Source organism: Pagrus major, chromosome 1 (genome assembly GCF_040436345.1).
Source record: "Pagrus major chromosome 1, Pma_NU_1.0".
Classification (NCBI taxonomy): domain Eukaryota; kingdom Metazoa; phylum Chordata; class Actinopteri; order Spariformes; family Sparidae; genus Pagrus; species Pagrus major.
In genome coordinates this window covers 23,422,768-23,435,155 of record NC_133215.1, presented here as the reverse complement: position 1 = coordinate 23,435,155, position 12,388 = coordinate 23,422,768, and the positions used below count along the sequence as shown (strand labels likewise).

The 12,388-nt window shown below is 38.6% G+C and overlaps 2 protein-coding genes across 2 annotated transcripts; both read right to left on the bottom strand.

Annotated features, from left to right (window-relative positions):
- Positions 1-3,126: 3,126 nt before the first annotated feature.
- Positions 3,127-4,201, bottom strand: LOC141004773 (NAD(P)(+)--arginine ADP-ribosyltransferase 1-like). The gene is made up of 2 exons (XM_073476436.1): positions 4,130-4,201; positions 3,127-4,006 (listed from the first exon to the last, which is right to left on the bottom strand). The coding sequence occupies exons 1-2, from the start codon at positions 4,193-4,195 to the stop codon at positions 3,263-3,265; spliced, it is 810 nt and encodes a 269-aa protein (XP_073332537.1). The 5' UTR covers positions 4,196-4,201; the 3' UTR covers positions 3,127-3,262.
- Positions 4,202-8,538: 4,337 nt separating this feature from the next.
- On the bottom strand, positions 8,539-9,303 carry LOC140997741 (ecto-ADP-ribosyltransferase 5-like). The gene has a single exon (XM_073467773.1). It carries the CDS (start codon positions 9,289-9,291, stop codon positions 8,539-8,541), a length of 753 nt encoding a protein of 250 aa, XP_073323874.1. The 5' UTR covers positions 9,292-9,303.
- Between the last annotated feature and the right edge of the window lie 3,085 nt (positions 9,304-12,388).

Sequence of the window (12,388 nt, the reverse complement as noted above, 5' to 3'; positions counted from 1 at the left end):
CAGTAAGGTACAAGGCGGCCTTCTCTGGGGTGGCTTGGGGAGTTATCACTGGATTTTCTGGAATTTACATAAACTCTCCAAGGTTAAAACATTGTATTTTTGTGGGTGAATGTGTAGGAAAATATTCACATACGTGTGTACTTGCATTACTTTTGCAAGTGGGTTTGTCCAGCTGCTCCTTTACCTGCAGAGGAATGGGAAATGTTCTTGCAGTAAAGGTGTGTGAGGACATGCAGAGAGTGAGCTTTCCCATTAGGAAAAATACATGTTTATAGTGAAGTGTTAGTCGTACTCTGAAGAAGTCTTCTATCAAATGATTTCTTATGGAGTCACCAACTGATTATTTTGGATGTAAATTTAAAAGTTAAATGTTTATTTAACCCTTGAAGCTACTACAAGGAACTTAAATGTTTTGGTAGAATCTAGCGGTCCCTGTAGACAAAAGATGGCAATGGTGAAAGGAAATAAACGTTGTTTGAGTGAGACTCTTTCATTCCTCAGAAACAGTGACAGGCCTTAAGAATAACCAGTTTGAGGGTCAGACTTTTTATCATCTTTGTTTGAATTATTATACTGAATCTTCTATGAATTGTATTTTGGGTCTTAATTGCTTACAGGGTATGATTCTGAATTTTATTTATAATTCTTGTAAAAGTTAAATGGACAGATAATTCATGTGAGATTTTCCTATTCATGGTTGTCATTTTGCTCAAATAAAATGATTTCTAATTCTTACAGACACCTTAATCAGAAGTAATGTGTCATTTTTGTTATTTTTATGCAAAGAGTAATATATGAAACTGGATTCTAAAGTAGGTTATTGAGCTGTAAAAGACGGCCTGAGACAGAACATTCATGTTAAATGTATCATTGTCACTTATTAATAGCACAAAAAGTAAGGAAATTTGTGTTTGGTAGATAATTTCTTTGTTGTAACAATGCTTCTTGGCAATAACTCTTATATTGTTGGAAAGCCTATTCATTTCCCTTTTAAATTGTGCCACATTTGTAAGGATTTGTGGGATGAGCAGCAGAGCTGAGTATGTGGGTTGCGAGTCACAGAGGAAGACACAGAGGAAGACATTTTAACATGATCATAAAAGGAAAAGCCACCTGGCTGAGTATTTAGAGAATTTCTGCACAAATCATTTGATTTTAGGTGAGCATTTCTGATTTTGTGTACCTCCTTGTTACAAATAAGAGCTCAGTATCGGTTGTGCTACAACACAACACAACTGAGTTGATCAGGTTATTTTACAAATATCAAGTAGCTGATGTGGAGTTATAAATGTATCTATGATTGGGTGTTCAAAATGACATAGGCATATGAGATGTTGGTGGAGTTTGCAGTTCAGCTTCATTGTGTGAGATTCCCCACTAGATGGCACCGTTTCTCTTCTGTGTTGGTTTCGCAGGAGGTCTCTGGCATCTGCATCTCTTTATGACATGGTTAAATACATTGTATTTATATAATACATTGTATTTAACCATTTTTTTACGATTGAGGTCTTGGAAACCTCAAACAGAAGTAATTGTCTGTAGCGGACTTCAGCAACATGTCATCAGTTCAAAATCAGGTTCATGACAAAAAACAGAAAAATAAGAATGTACCAAACTGATCTGATAATGTGATGTGTCTGAGATGTGAGGGACTCAAATGTATCATTAGGGTGAGAAGGACGACTGTTCCTCTCTACACTGCCCCTCCTCTCCTACAGATGGCCTCTGTTTTAAGCCATATTAGACTCACTTTTTTAACAATTTTCACCCCCTCATTAACTGAGGGTGACCAGGGCCGTGTCCTTTCTCGAGACTCATTTTGCAGAATGCCACTGTATGTTGTTAACAATACAGTGTAGATGAAGTTATTATTATCCAGTGACTGAGAGGGCACTTTCATAGTAAGCAGTTGTTATGATGAAGGGAAGTCACACATGGGGTGTTAGATTAGACAGCAAAGTCAGACAACAAGGAAGACATTTTAACATGATTATAAAAGGCAAGTGAGGTTACATGAGGGACTGAGCTGTCAGCACATAGAGTGTGAGTCAAGATACAGAAAATGCAGAAAATAATGGATATTTTCTCTGGTGCATGGCTTATACTGTATAAAGATGCATACAGTATACATAAGGACATCAAATGCACATAATGATATATTAAAATTTAATGCAGTAAAGACTCAATATTTGTTTGGGGGGAAACTGATAAACAGTGAGACAAAAGCACCAGCTGAGACAGTTTTTTTTCTCTAACTTCCTGGTTGCTTAGTCTGACAAATAGGAGGTCAGAAGGAGATCAGTGGGTTGTTGAGACTCCTTACTGCAATCTGCCCTTTGATTTATTTTATTGAATGACTTATATTCCCAAGTCAAAGCTGAAGCTTAAATGCTGTGAGCGCACAGTGTTAACTGTACGTGGCTCAGATAAACAAATGAACTCTTTAATCAACTCAGAGCTTTTACCATTTGGATTTTGTCTGTCAGGCAATGAGAGGACACATTTTAGTAAATGAATCAAACTGTGAAAACATTTGACAAACATCCACAATTTGTGAAACACAAGGCTGTTTAATGCTTTTCTTCTTTTGTGACAGATACAATAAAATTGTATAGAGGATCCAATTTCCAATGAAAATGACAACAAACAACAACAAAATCAAACAAGTACAATGTTTTACTGTAATTGTATACATTGAAAAATATCATTCAAACATTTTGCGCAAGCGGAGGAGCGAGCAACCTCTTTCAAAGATGCATCATCAGGCTGTTAAAAGCGGCTTAAAGCAATTTTCTATTTCAGATTCACCTACAGTGTGTGTTGAGAATGTATTTCATGTCATCTCATGGGTCTAATCTTTAACACCTGCTGCACAGTACGACTTCTACACACTGACTGTTCAACTTTTAAATCTGATTTGGTATCGTTATTTTATTGGAATATTAATGTATGTGTGTAGCGAACAAAAAAAATCGATTTTCAAAGGAGTTTTGATTCAAGTCAATTTGTAATATATAATGTTTTGTTAACATTATATAAAACATGTCACTACACAATTCATATTGGACAAAGTATTCTTTGTGCTTCTCATTATCTACTCCGCCTCACATGGAGAACGACCAGGATTATTTCTTATCTCTATGACTTTAAAGATCTCATACGGAGGGATCAGCACTCCTCTCTTTGCCCCCTGACCTTAGAGTACAGCGAGACGAGCTGCCCAAAATATTACTTTTTATTATTTTAACATCAAGTTTTTACCTTATATTTGGGTGACTGCTTTTGGGAAAAATGCACAGTTCGTATTGGACTTTACTCCTGTGCTTTTCACTTTGTACACCACCTCACATGGAAGATCCTTCTGCTCAGATCTCCTCTTTATCTCTGTCACTTTAAAGACTTCATACGGAGGGATCAGCACTTCATTCTCTGCCCCCTTGAGCACAGAGTACTTTGTGATGTCTGCTCCAGAGCATGTGACAATCTCAAAGCATGACTTGTTTCCAAATTTGACAGAGCTGGGGTACTTTTGCATTGAGCTGGAGGTAAAAGAGCCAAAGCGAATCCCCTTGTTGAGAACATCTTGGCTAAAGTAGCAGTTGGTTCTGCGGTAGACAGTAGGACATCTTTTTGCATCTGGTATGCAAGCGTTGAGGGTCTGAAGGGCGTCAGTCAGGAAGAAGTGAAGTGTGTGATACCTGAATTTGGTCTGGTACTTAGATTTCTTGGTTCGAACTGCTTTGTTGAAATCAAGATAGACATTGGGTATCTCGCGAGTATAAACATTAATAGCCATAGCCTGTTCTTTCTCCAGATCGGTGAATTTTTTCTTTTCTGCCATTTCCCATGCCTTTTTGAAGTTGCTGTCTCTGTTTTTCTCATTCTGCAGGAATTCATTCAGCACCTTGGACTTCATGTTGTCTTTGCAGCCACTGTACATGTCATCAACAGATTCTAGAGCCATGTCCAGGTGAATGACATCGTCCAAGCCAGTCTCAGCAGAGTCCTTTAAAGAAACAATAGACATATCAGTAAAGAATTAATGATCAGGTTTTATGGTCACCTTACTTACAGACGTTAATGCTCAACAATTACAGTTAAACAAGCCATCATCCAGCATATACACTACCATTGCAAATCCTGTAGAGACTCCAAAAGTAATTATCCCTGCTGCCATCAGTGCCATCACAGCCATCCTCCACCAAAGTAGGAACAGACGGAGTTGTTAAATGAAATAATCTGTAGATACTCGTGGAGTCGAGCTTCAGTGAGACGGAACAGTCTGTCTCTGCAGTCTTCACCGACTGAGAGGGTATCACACACTTATATAGTATGCAGTCAAGGAAGTTAAACATTAGGTGTAAGACAGCTCATTAATGCAAATAACAAGGAAGAGACTGTTTAGCAAGATAAAAATGACCATAAAAGGAGACATTAAGAGGGTACAGCTAGGTGTCTACTCCAGACTGATAACTCATAGCAAATCTGCCAGCTGCTGTAGCAACACAACAAACTGGAGTTTGAAGAGCTGAAAATGTCGCCCCCATTCAGAACATCTGAGCGTTCAGTGCAGATCTTTCTTTCTGTTTGATGTCTAATAACAGTTTTATATGTTAATGCTCGGTCTTTTGTCATGTACTAATGAAAACAGAAAAAAGTTTGATTTGAAAAAGTGATAACTGAATTTGGTCATGTGGAATTCTGTGTTCACAAAAGTAAAAATAACCATAAAATCACAAGTGAATTGATGCCAACTTTTCTCTCAGACGTTTGAATGTTTTGTAGAGCAGTGTTTTTCAACCTTTTTTGTGCCACGGCACATTTTTTACATTGAAAAATCCCACAGCACACCACCAACCAAAAATGTTACAAAATGACACACTGTAGCCTAATACAGCATAGATACTGACAATTTGTTTCACACTCAGTGTGAAACCTAGGCCTGTTCAGATGAACACAAAGATGATATCCTGGCAGGAACTGAAGAAAGGCACACACACAGCTCTTCCTCAACATCTCTCAGTCTCTCTCTGTTTTTAGTTTTTATAGCAGTCATGCTTGAAAAGCTCAGCTCACATATATGTTGTGGAAAATGAGAGCAATGTCGAAGTAGCTCTGTTTTCCAGAATGGGGAACTCCTTGGCAGCAGTCAACCAAAACCTGTCCAAAGGTAGATCAGCACAGCGTAGCTTTAAACCACGGTCTTGTCTCAGTTCAGTTAGTTCCTCCTGCTCCTGCAGAGTCATGTCCTTTCCAAAACCTGCTGCTGAGCTATATGGGTCCCTAACCCAGTCAAGGCATTCAGTGAAGGTTGAGGGGAAATAAAATGACAACTTCTCCTCAAGAGTTTTCAAATGTTTACCTATTATCTCACACAGTGCAGCAGTGTTGACATCTCCTTGCCATTTCTGAGTGAGGGGGAACATGTCAAGGTTGGCACCTTCCAGATGTTTTTGCCAGAGGTGCACCTTTGAATGGAAGCAGTTTATTTTGTCTGTGCTTGTGAGCAGGTTTTCATTTTGGCCTTGCATTCGTGTGTTCAGTTCATTCAGATGCTGAAATACATCTGTCAAGTATGCCAGCCTTGCACACCACTCATCACTTACAAGCAGCTCTGCATTATCGCACCTCTCATCAGTCAAAAATACTTTTAGTTCCTCTCGCGGCTCATACACACGGGCCAGCACTTTGCGGCGTGACAACCATCGGACCTCCGTATAGAGCAATAAGGTGTTATGCTCCGCGCCCATTTCCTCACATAAAGATGCAAATATGCGTCTTGTCTTTACAGAGTTTAACATGCGCATGACATCATCCAACACAGGAGCTAGGTCTGCTGGTAAAGTCTTGGCAACAACTGGGTGTTTTTGCTTTCTTTTGACCACCTCTCGTACTAGGCTCTTCATCTTGGTTAGCATTTTGTCCAGGGCCCAGTTCAGAGTCTGAATTTTTCCTTTTTAAGTATTTATTCATCGCTGTTGTACGTCTTGTCACCGCCAACTCTCGCGCGCATCACTAATTCTATTGTTTTAAATTAACAAGGTCATTATTGCACTACCTGCTGCCACCCACTGTCATGGAAGAGTATTTAATTACTTAGCAAGCACCTACATTGCAGGCACAGATGCTCAACAATGGCATATTATTTGCAGCAACTAAATACCTTTTTTTTTTTGGACCGATTGGTGCCGTGGATGTCCCGATTTCCCACGGCACACCTGATGATCTCTCACAGCACTGGTGTGCCACGGAACAGTGGTTGAAAATCACTGATAGAGAGTGTTATGTATGAAGTCTGGTTAAATGGAGCCTCGGTTAACGGATTCATTTCACAAAGTCACTCTTTCAGCAAAGAAGATTCTTATTTGATTTGATTTTTAGTGTTGACTTCCTCTGACACTGCTTAATAATGAGAATGGAAGGGAGGGACGAGATTTCAGTCACTTCCCTTTCTGAAATCAAAAAGCAAGTTTACTACTTCTTTGATCATTTTGATCATTTGCATAAAGTTGAATTCTGATTACTTTTACCCATTAGCCCAACATGGCAGCCCGTTTGAAAACTTTTGTCGCATAGGACGACAACAATTTGCATGAAGTTGCCAGAATTCAACTTCATGCAAATGAGGAGCTGGTTAGTGATGCTCTGTCTCTGGAAACACAATGCTGTCAGAATGCATTGCATGGCTTCCTACATAGACAATGAATGGAAAACGTGAAAATGACGGATCCTGTGGACACTTACCTTCAGGATTGTCTCTGTTACCAACTTCAGGCCTTTCTAATTACAGGTGGGACCTCTACACATTCAAGTCATTTTACCTCGTCAGTGTGCAAGTCTATGAATTATTCGCACAAACATTTTTTTTAAGGCTTCAGATAATGGCACAATTAGTGTAACACAGTGGCATATTATTCAGTTTTTTCTCGTAAAGTTTGACAATTTTGACAGGATTTGGACAAATGTTTGCCTGTAATGTACCAGATTGCAGATGACATGAATAACACAAAAGTACACAACTGCATTATAATAGTTACATAAGTTAGGTTTTTTTTCTCTTTAAAGTTTTAATCATGCAATTATTATAATACTGGCATATGTGTGTATAAAGAGAATAGTCAATATGATGTTATGTCTTAAATCCACATTTAAACACATTTTGAAAGTGATGTGAAATCACTTATCTGTTGCAGCCCAACGTATTTTTTCAAATAATTTTGTTGACATCAAATGTTAAATGTGTGAGACTGCTCATCAGAAAAGAGCACAATTTGTTTTGGACAGCAATTTTATGGGAAGAAGCTGGAGTACCAGAGAACCCACACAGACACAGGGAGAACATGCAAACTTGGCCAGGTCTTGAACCCAGGACCTCATTGCTGTGGGGTAACGGCACTGACCACTGTGCTGCCATGGTGCCCAAATTTCAAATCACCATTGTAGTAACGGGTGCTTTTATGAAATGTATGTCTCATAAACATTCAAGGAATGAGTCTCACGGAAACAATCAGTGTACATCCAGGGCAATTACTTTAGATATTCAGTGACCTTAGACAAAGCTTATATCTTCCTTGTGGTGATATATTTTAAAAAATTATGGCTTTATTATACAGCACTTTGCTTTTGAAATGTTGATTAAAATACACTATATAATACAATTATGGCATAGTTTGTGACTGCCTGTCAAACATGTTATCTAAATGTCACAGAATGTAATCCGTTGTTTTGCAGAAATCGCATCACTGATGTCAGACACTAAACAAGGCCTTTGTTCAACAACAAATTACTGTTGGTGTCTTTGAGGCAGTGCTGCACTGTTTTTTTCCTCACCTGCAACAGTTTGGACTGCATGCACCCCAGTGGCCCAGCAGAGGGTGTGGTGATATTAATAAAGTGCTGTACTGCAATTTTGGAGCAAAAATCGAGCTCTTGTGTTCCATAATATTTTGGTTTGTTTGTTTGGTGAAGGCATGCCTTTTTCATGCTTTGCTTGTCTTTCTATTTTCATTATATATTTTTTCAACAAGATGATGTGATTACTGAAGAAATTAAGTTATATTCTGATGACTAAATTCTGATTAAGAAAAATCACAATTCTAAGACAAAAATCTTTTAAGGCCTAATAAACAGTAAATTATATTCACCACTATCAACTTGTTGGCAGATTATCTTCTGCTATTAACAGAGGAAAACGGACAAAACGTTGCCATTTAAACATGTATTTATTTCATTCAGAAAATTTCTAAACAAAATATTTTTGCACAAAGAAATGCTGAGGAGAGGCAAAAATACATAACAAATGCTCTTTAGAAAATTGTAAACAGATGTGTCTCATATTGCTGTGCTGTTTACATCAAATGTTGGGGAAGTATGAAAACTTAGCTTAATAAGCTTGGATTGTGTGGATATGTGTAAATTCTTGCAAATAATGTGTAAATATATAGATATGTATGGTGAGGGGTAAGTGGATGCTGGAGAATACATACTTAAATCATTATAACATATATAATTAATTATGGGAATCAATCAATCAATCAATCAATCAAATCTAATTTGTTTTCTCCACCAGTGGAAGACTTTCCTCCTGTAATGTAAGTTAGAAATATGGCAGTCCAAGTTGCTGAAAACTCCAAGTCCTTCCAGGATATACACAACATTGCAGTCTGTCAGTCCGTAAAGAGATCTGTCCTCTATTTTCTCCTTTATCATGAACTTCTCATAGGGTGGAATGAGCACCTCCATCTCACTTTTAACTACTGAATATTTTTCTATTGCACCACCTGAACATGTAAAAATTTTAAAGCAGGTCTCTTTACCGAACTGTTTCAAATCCATTCTAATAGAGCTGGAGGCAAAGAAACCAAACCGAACAATGTCGCCGACATTACCAGTAAACCTACGAGAGGTTCGTCTGTAAGTAATGTCACATTTTTTATTGAGGATCTGTACAGCAGATGTCAGCCAGAAATGTAAGGAGTGAAACAGGAAGAAGGTGCCATAGATTGCTCTGTCAGTCTGGACTGCATTATTTAACGTCTTATAAAACTTTAGAGAATCTGATGTATAAACACAGATTGCTTGTATGTGATCTTTAGTTAACTCCATATCGTCTTTGTCTTTACTGTATAGATTCATTGTTGTTGTCTGTGTCTTCGTTGCACAGGTTGATGCAGCATTCCAGACACGTGCAAATTCTCCGAAGTTCTCTCTTTTAAAGTATGTGTGCTTGACCATCTCAGCCATTTTCGTTTTGCAGTTGGAGTACATGTCATCAACAGCATCATCAGCCATGTTTAATTGGATGACTTGGGGAACATCTTCTTGTCGCTTGTGCTAAGGGGTTATAAGAAAAAGAGGGTTGATTATTATTTAACACGATTAATTATATAATATACAAATGTGATGCTGGACACCTGTGTATTTAAAGGGAAATGACGCTGAATTAGAATCAACATTGCTGCATTACATTGCTTTATAACTGCATGAGTGTAAAAAGGTATATAAGGCCATTTGGGGCTCAAGAACATCATCATCAATATCTGATGAATTGCCACAAATGGGTGACCCTTGGGGACTTCAAAATATTATATACGTTAACTGAGGACTCCAAACCACTTTCAACATCATGGCTCTTCTTCAGTATGTTATTTCCTGACTCTTTCTGTCTGTTTATAGCTTCAAACCAAAACTTTTAAAGTTGGTTGGTTTTGTCAGCTTTTCCTCTTTATTTGGTTTATAAATATTCCTCAGGATTTTATAGAGGTATTAAAAACTATGACACTCTTGGTCTTACTTGTATTGAACTGGAAGCTATCTAACACATAATTACCCTGCCAGAGGAGTGTTTCAGGCTTGTGCCCAGTAGGAACTACAGTCTGACCACATTCAACAACAGCAGAGCCAAAATATTTGATGTTGTTGTTGAATGAGGGTGGAGAGCAGATATGTCATTGGAGTTGTCAAGCAGACACACACCATCAGACATTTTATTGAATAGTCCCCCTCAGAACTCTTAGTTTCAGCAAAAATCACATGTTAAAATATGTCAATTATTTGAATAAAGAATATTAAATTAACAGGAGGACAATAGGTGCACCCATGGGATGCAACCAATGCTATATGAAAAATGCAGGCTCTGTTGATGGTAACTTCAAAACAGATTCACCAATATTAAAGGTTAATAAATTAAGATTGCGACATATCAGAGTATAACAGTATCTGAATCGTGATTTTATTCCCACACATGCACAACTTTTTCTGATTTAGTGGTTTTGACCCAAAAGTACAACGTGGGGAACATCCACCAGTTTCCAAATGCTCCACTCACCCTTGTGGAGTCTGCAGGCAGCATCCAACAAAGGAGTAAAAACACTGGAGCAAAGATCATCATGTCTCACTTCATCACTGCAGTCAAGAAAACTGTTAGTGATTATGCAAAACAATACACAACAAACTTACACAAGTAGTCAACAAAAAGTAACTGTGTCACTCTGCTGACCGGTAAGACAAAGATATATATAAAACCTTTGTGATGCAAACTTCAGATGTTGGAGGCAGTCAACCAGCAACCGCTGAATTGTAGGTAATAGGTAATAGGTAATGATGGTAATGGTTGATAGGTAAGGTAAATATGATTTTAATTCACTGACTGAATAAATATACAGTAGTCAGAGATCCATCCATCCATCCATCCTTGTATTAGTTAGGAGAACACCGATGGTTATGATAAGCATTCATGCAGCACTGAGAGTAAGCACACATGCAGGTTGCATCAGTACTTCTCTGCGCTGCATCATAAAGGCAAAGAATTTATACCCTGATTAACACAGACAAAAGTGGCTGAGATTCTGGAGAATGTTGAGTCCCCATGATAGTTAAGGGGGGACTCCCTCCTAGGCTGGGCTTTCCTCAGTTCACTAGTCAGGAGTATGTTACTCAGTGAAACTAGTTTGTCCCAACAGAGAACACTGTCATACAGAAAATCAGGGAGTTAAGGGTCCATTGCATGTTTTGGGGGCAAAAATGGATAAAATATAATAAGAATAATAAAAATAAGTATGTTTCATAGTAAAGTCACTGGAGACTATGAATTGATGTGTGTTCATTCACTTAGGATGAGCCTTTAATATCTACAGAGGGAGCAGCTGCTCTTCTACAGAGTCTGAAATGTTGCACTGCCATGTTTTCTCCAGTAGCCTAGAACAGACAAACTAAATGCTGGCTCAAGAGAGGGCTTTTTATGTTTGTCGCATTTTAAGCAACCACCTAAGGTGCAATCTGCACCCACACAGCTAGATGCCACAAAATCATTCATACCAGCTCTTGATGCCTAATTTCCACTGCATGGTACGGCTCCAGCATTGTCGGCAATGTTGCCTGGTTCAGCTTCATCCATGTCGCTGCCTTCACCCACTCTAATTCCATCCTGTAAATCTGTTCCTCCACCATCTAGACCTGTATATCAGGAATCATCTCTTCATGAAACTAGTTAAGGGCAGCTAGTGATTTTCTACCTCTCATTCCAACATTCCCATGCTAGTCCAAATCTGTGAAAGGAAGGAACTCAATCTCACAGCAGAATGCTTGCCACTCACTTCCAGCTCATACAAGCTGCTGATCACCTGCTGCTATCTGACTCCTCGTAGACATGTGTATGTATGAAAAGACACATTACAGACTTCATCATGTAATCATGCAGCAGTCTGGTTGTTCAGATGCGTATTTCTTCCTGCCTGTCAGTTCTGCTCCTCCACTTCAAATAACACATAGAGCTGATGTTAATAACATCATGAATATATAACATATTTTATGTATTCCTAAATCAGCAGGACGTTGCAAGTTAAAAGGGCCATAGGCTTGTGTGATGATCTGTAAGAAGGGGTTTCTCTGCTGCCTGCAGCCTGTGTCTTCTTGTCTCTCTCGCTCCTTGTTTTGACACAACTGACAAATATGAGAAATAAATACATAAAAACGCAACCACAAAGAACAGTGACACTATTTCTAATATATCAGAGCGTTTTCTTCCCAGATCCACACATGGCACAGCCAGATTGGTTAACATGGGCACCAAAAGGAAGCTGGTGGTTCTGCGCTTCTGTCTGCTGTGTGTCCCTGGGGTGAAATGGAGAGGGCGGAAAAGAGTACCTGCAGCTTGTGAGAAGTGGTGGTACACCAAAAAACATCACGGTACCAGTTCTGCATGCCAGTGAGTACCAACCCACTTCAAGCACTGACCAAAATGGAGGCATATTCTTCACAAATGCATACACTTGACATGAACATGATGAACAGACCCTCTAAATAAACCTGTGCATTATTGCACCCTAAACACTCTTCATGACCTTAAACCAGTTTATATATATTGGATGTAAGCTAAGACAATATCAGG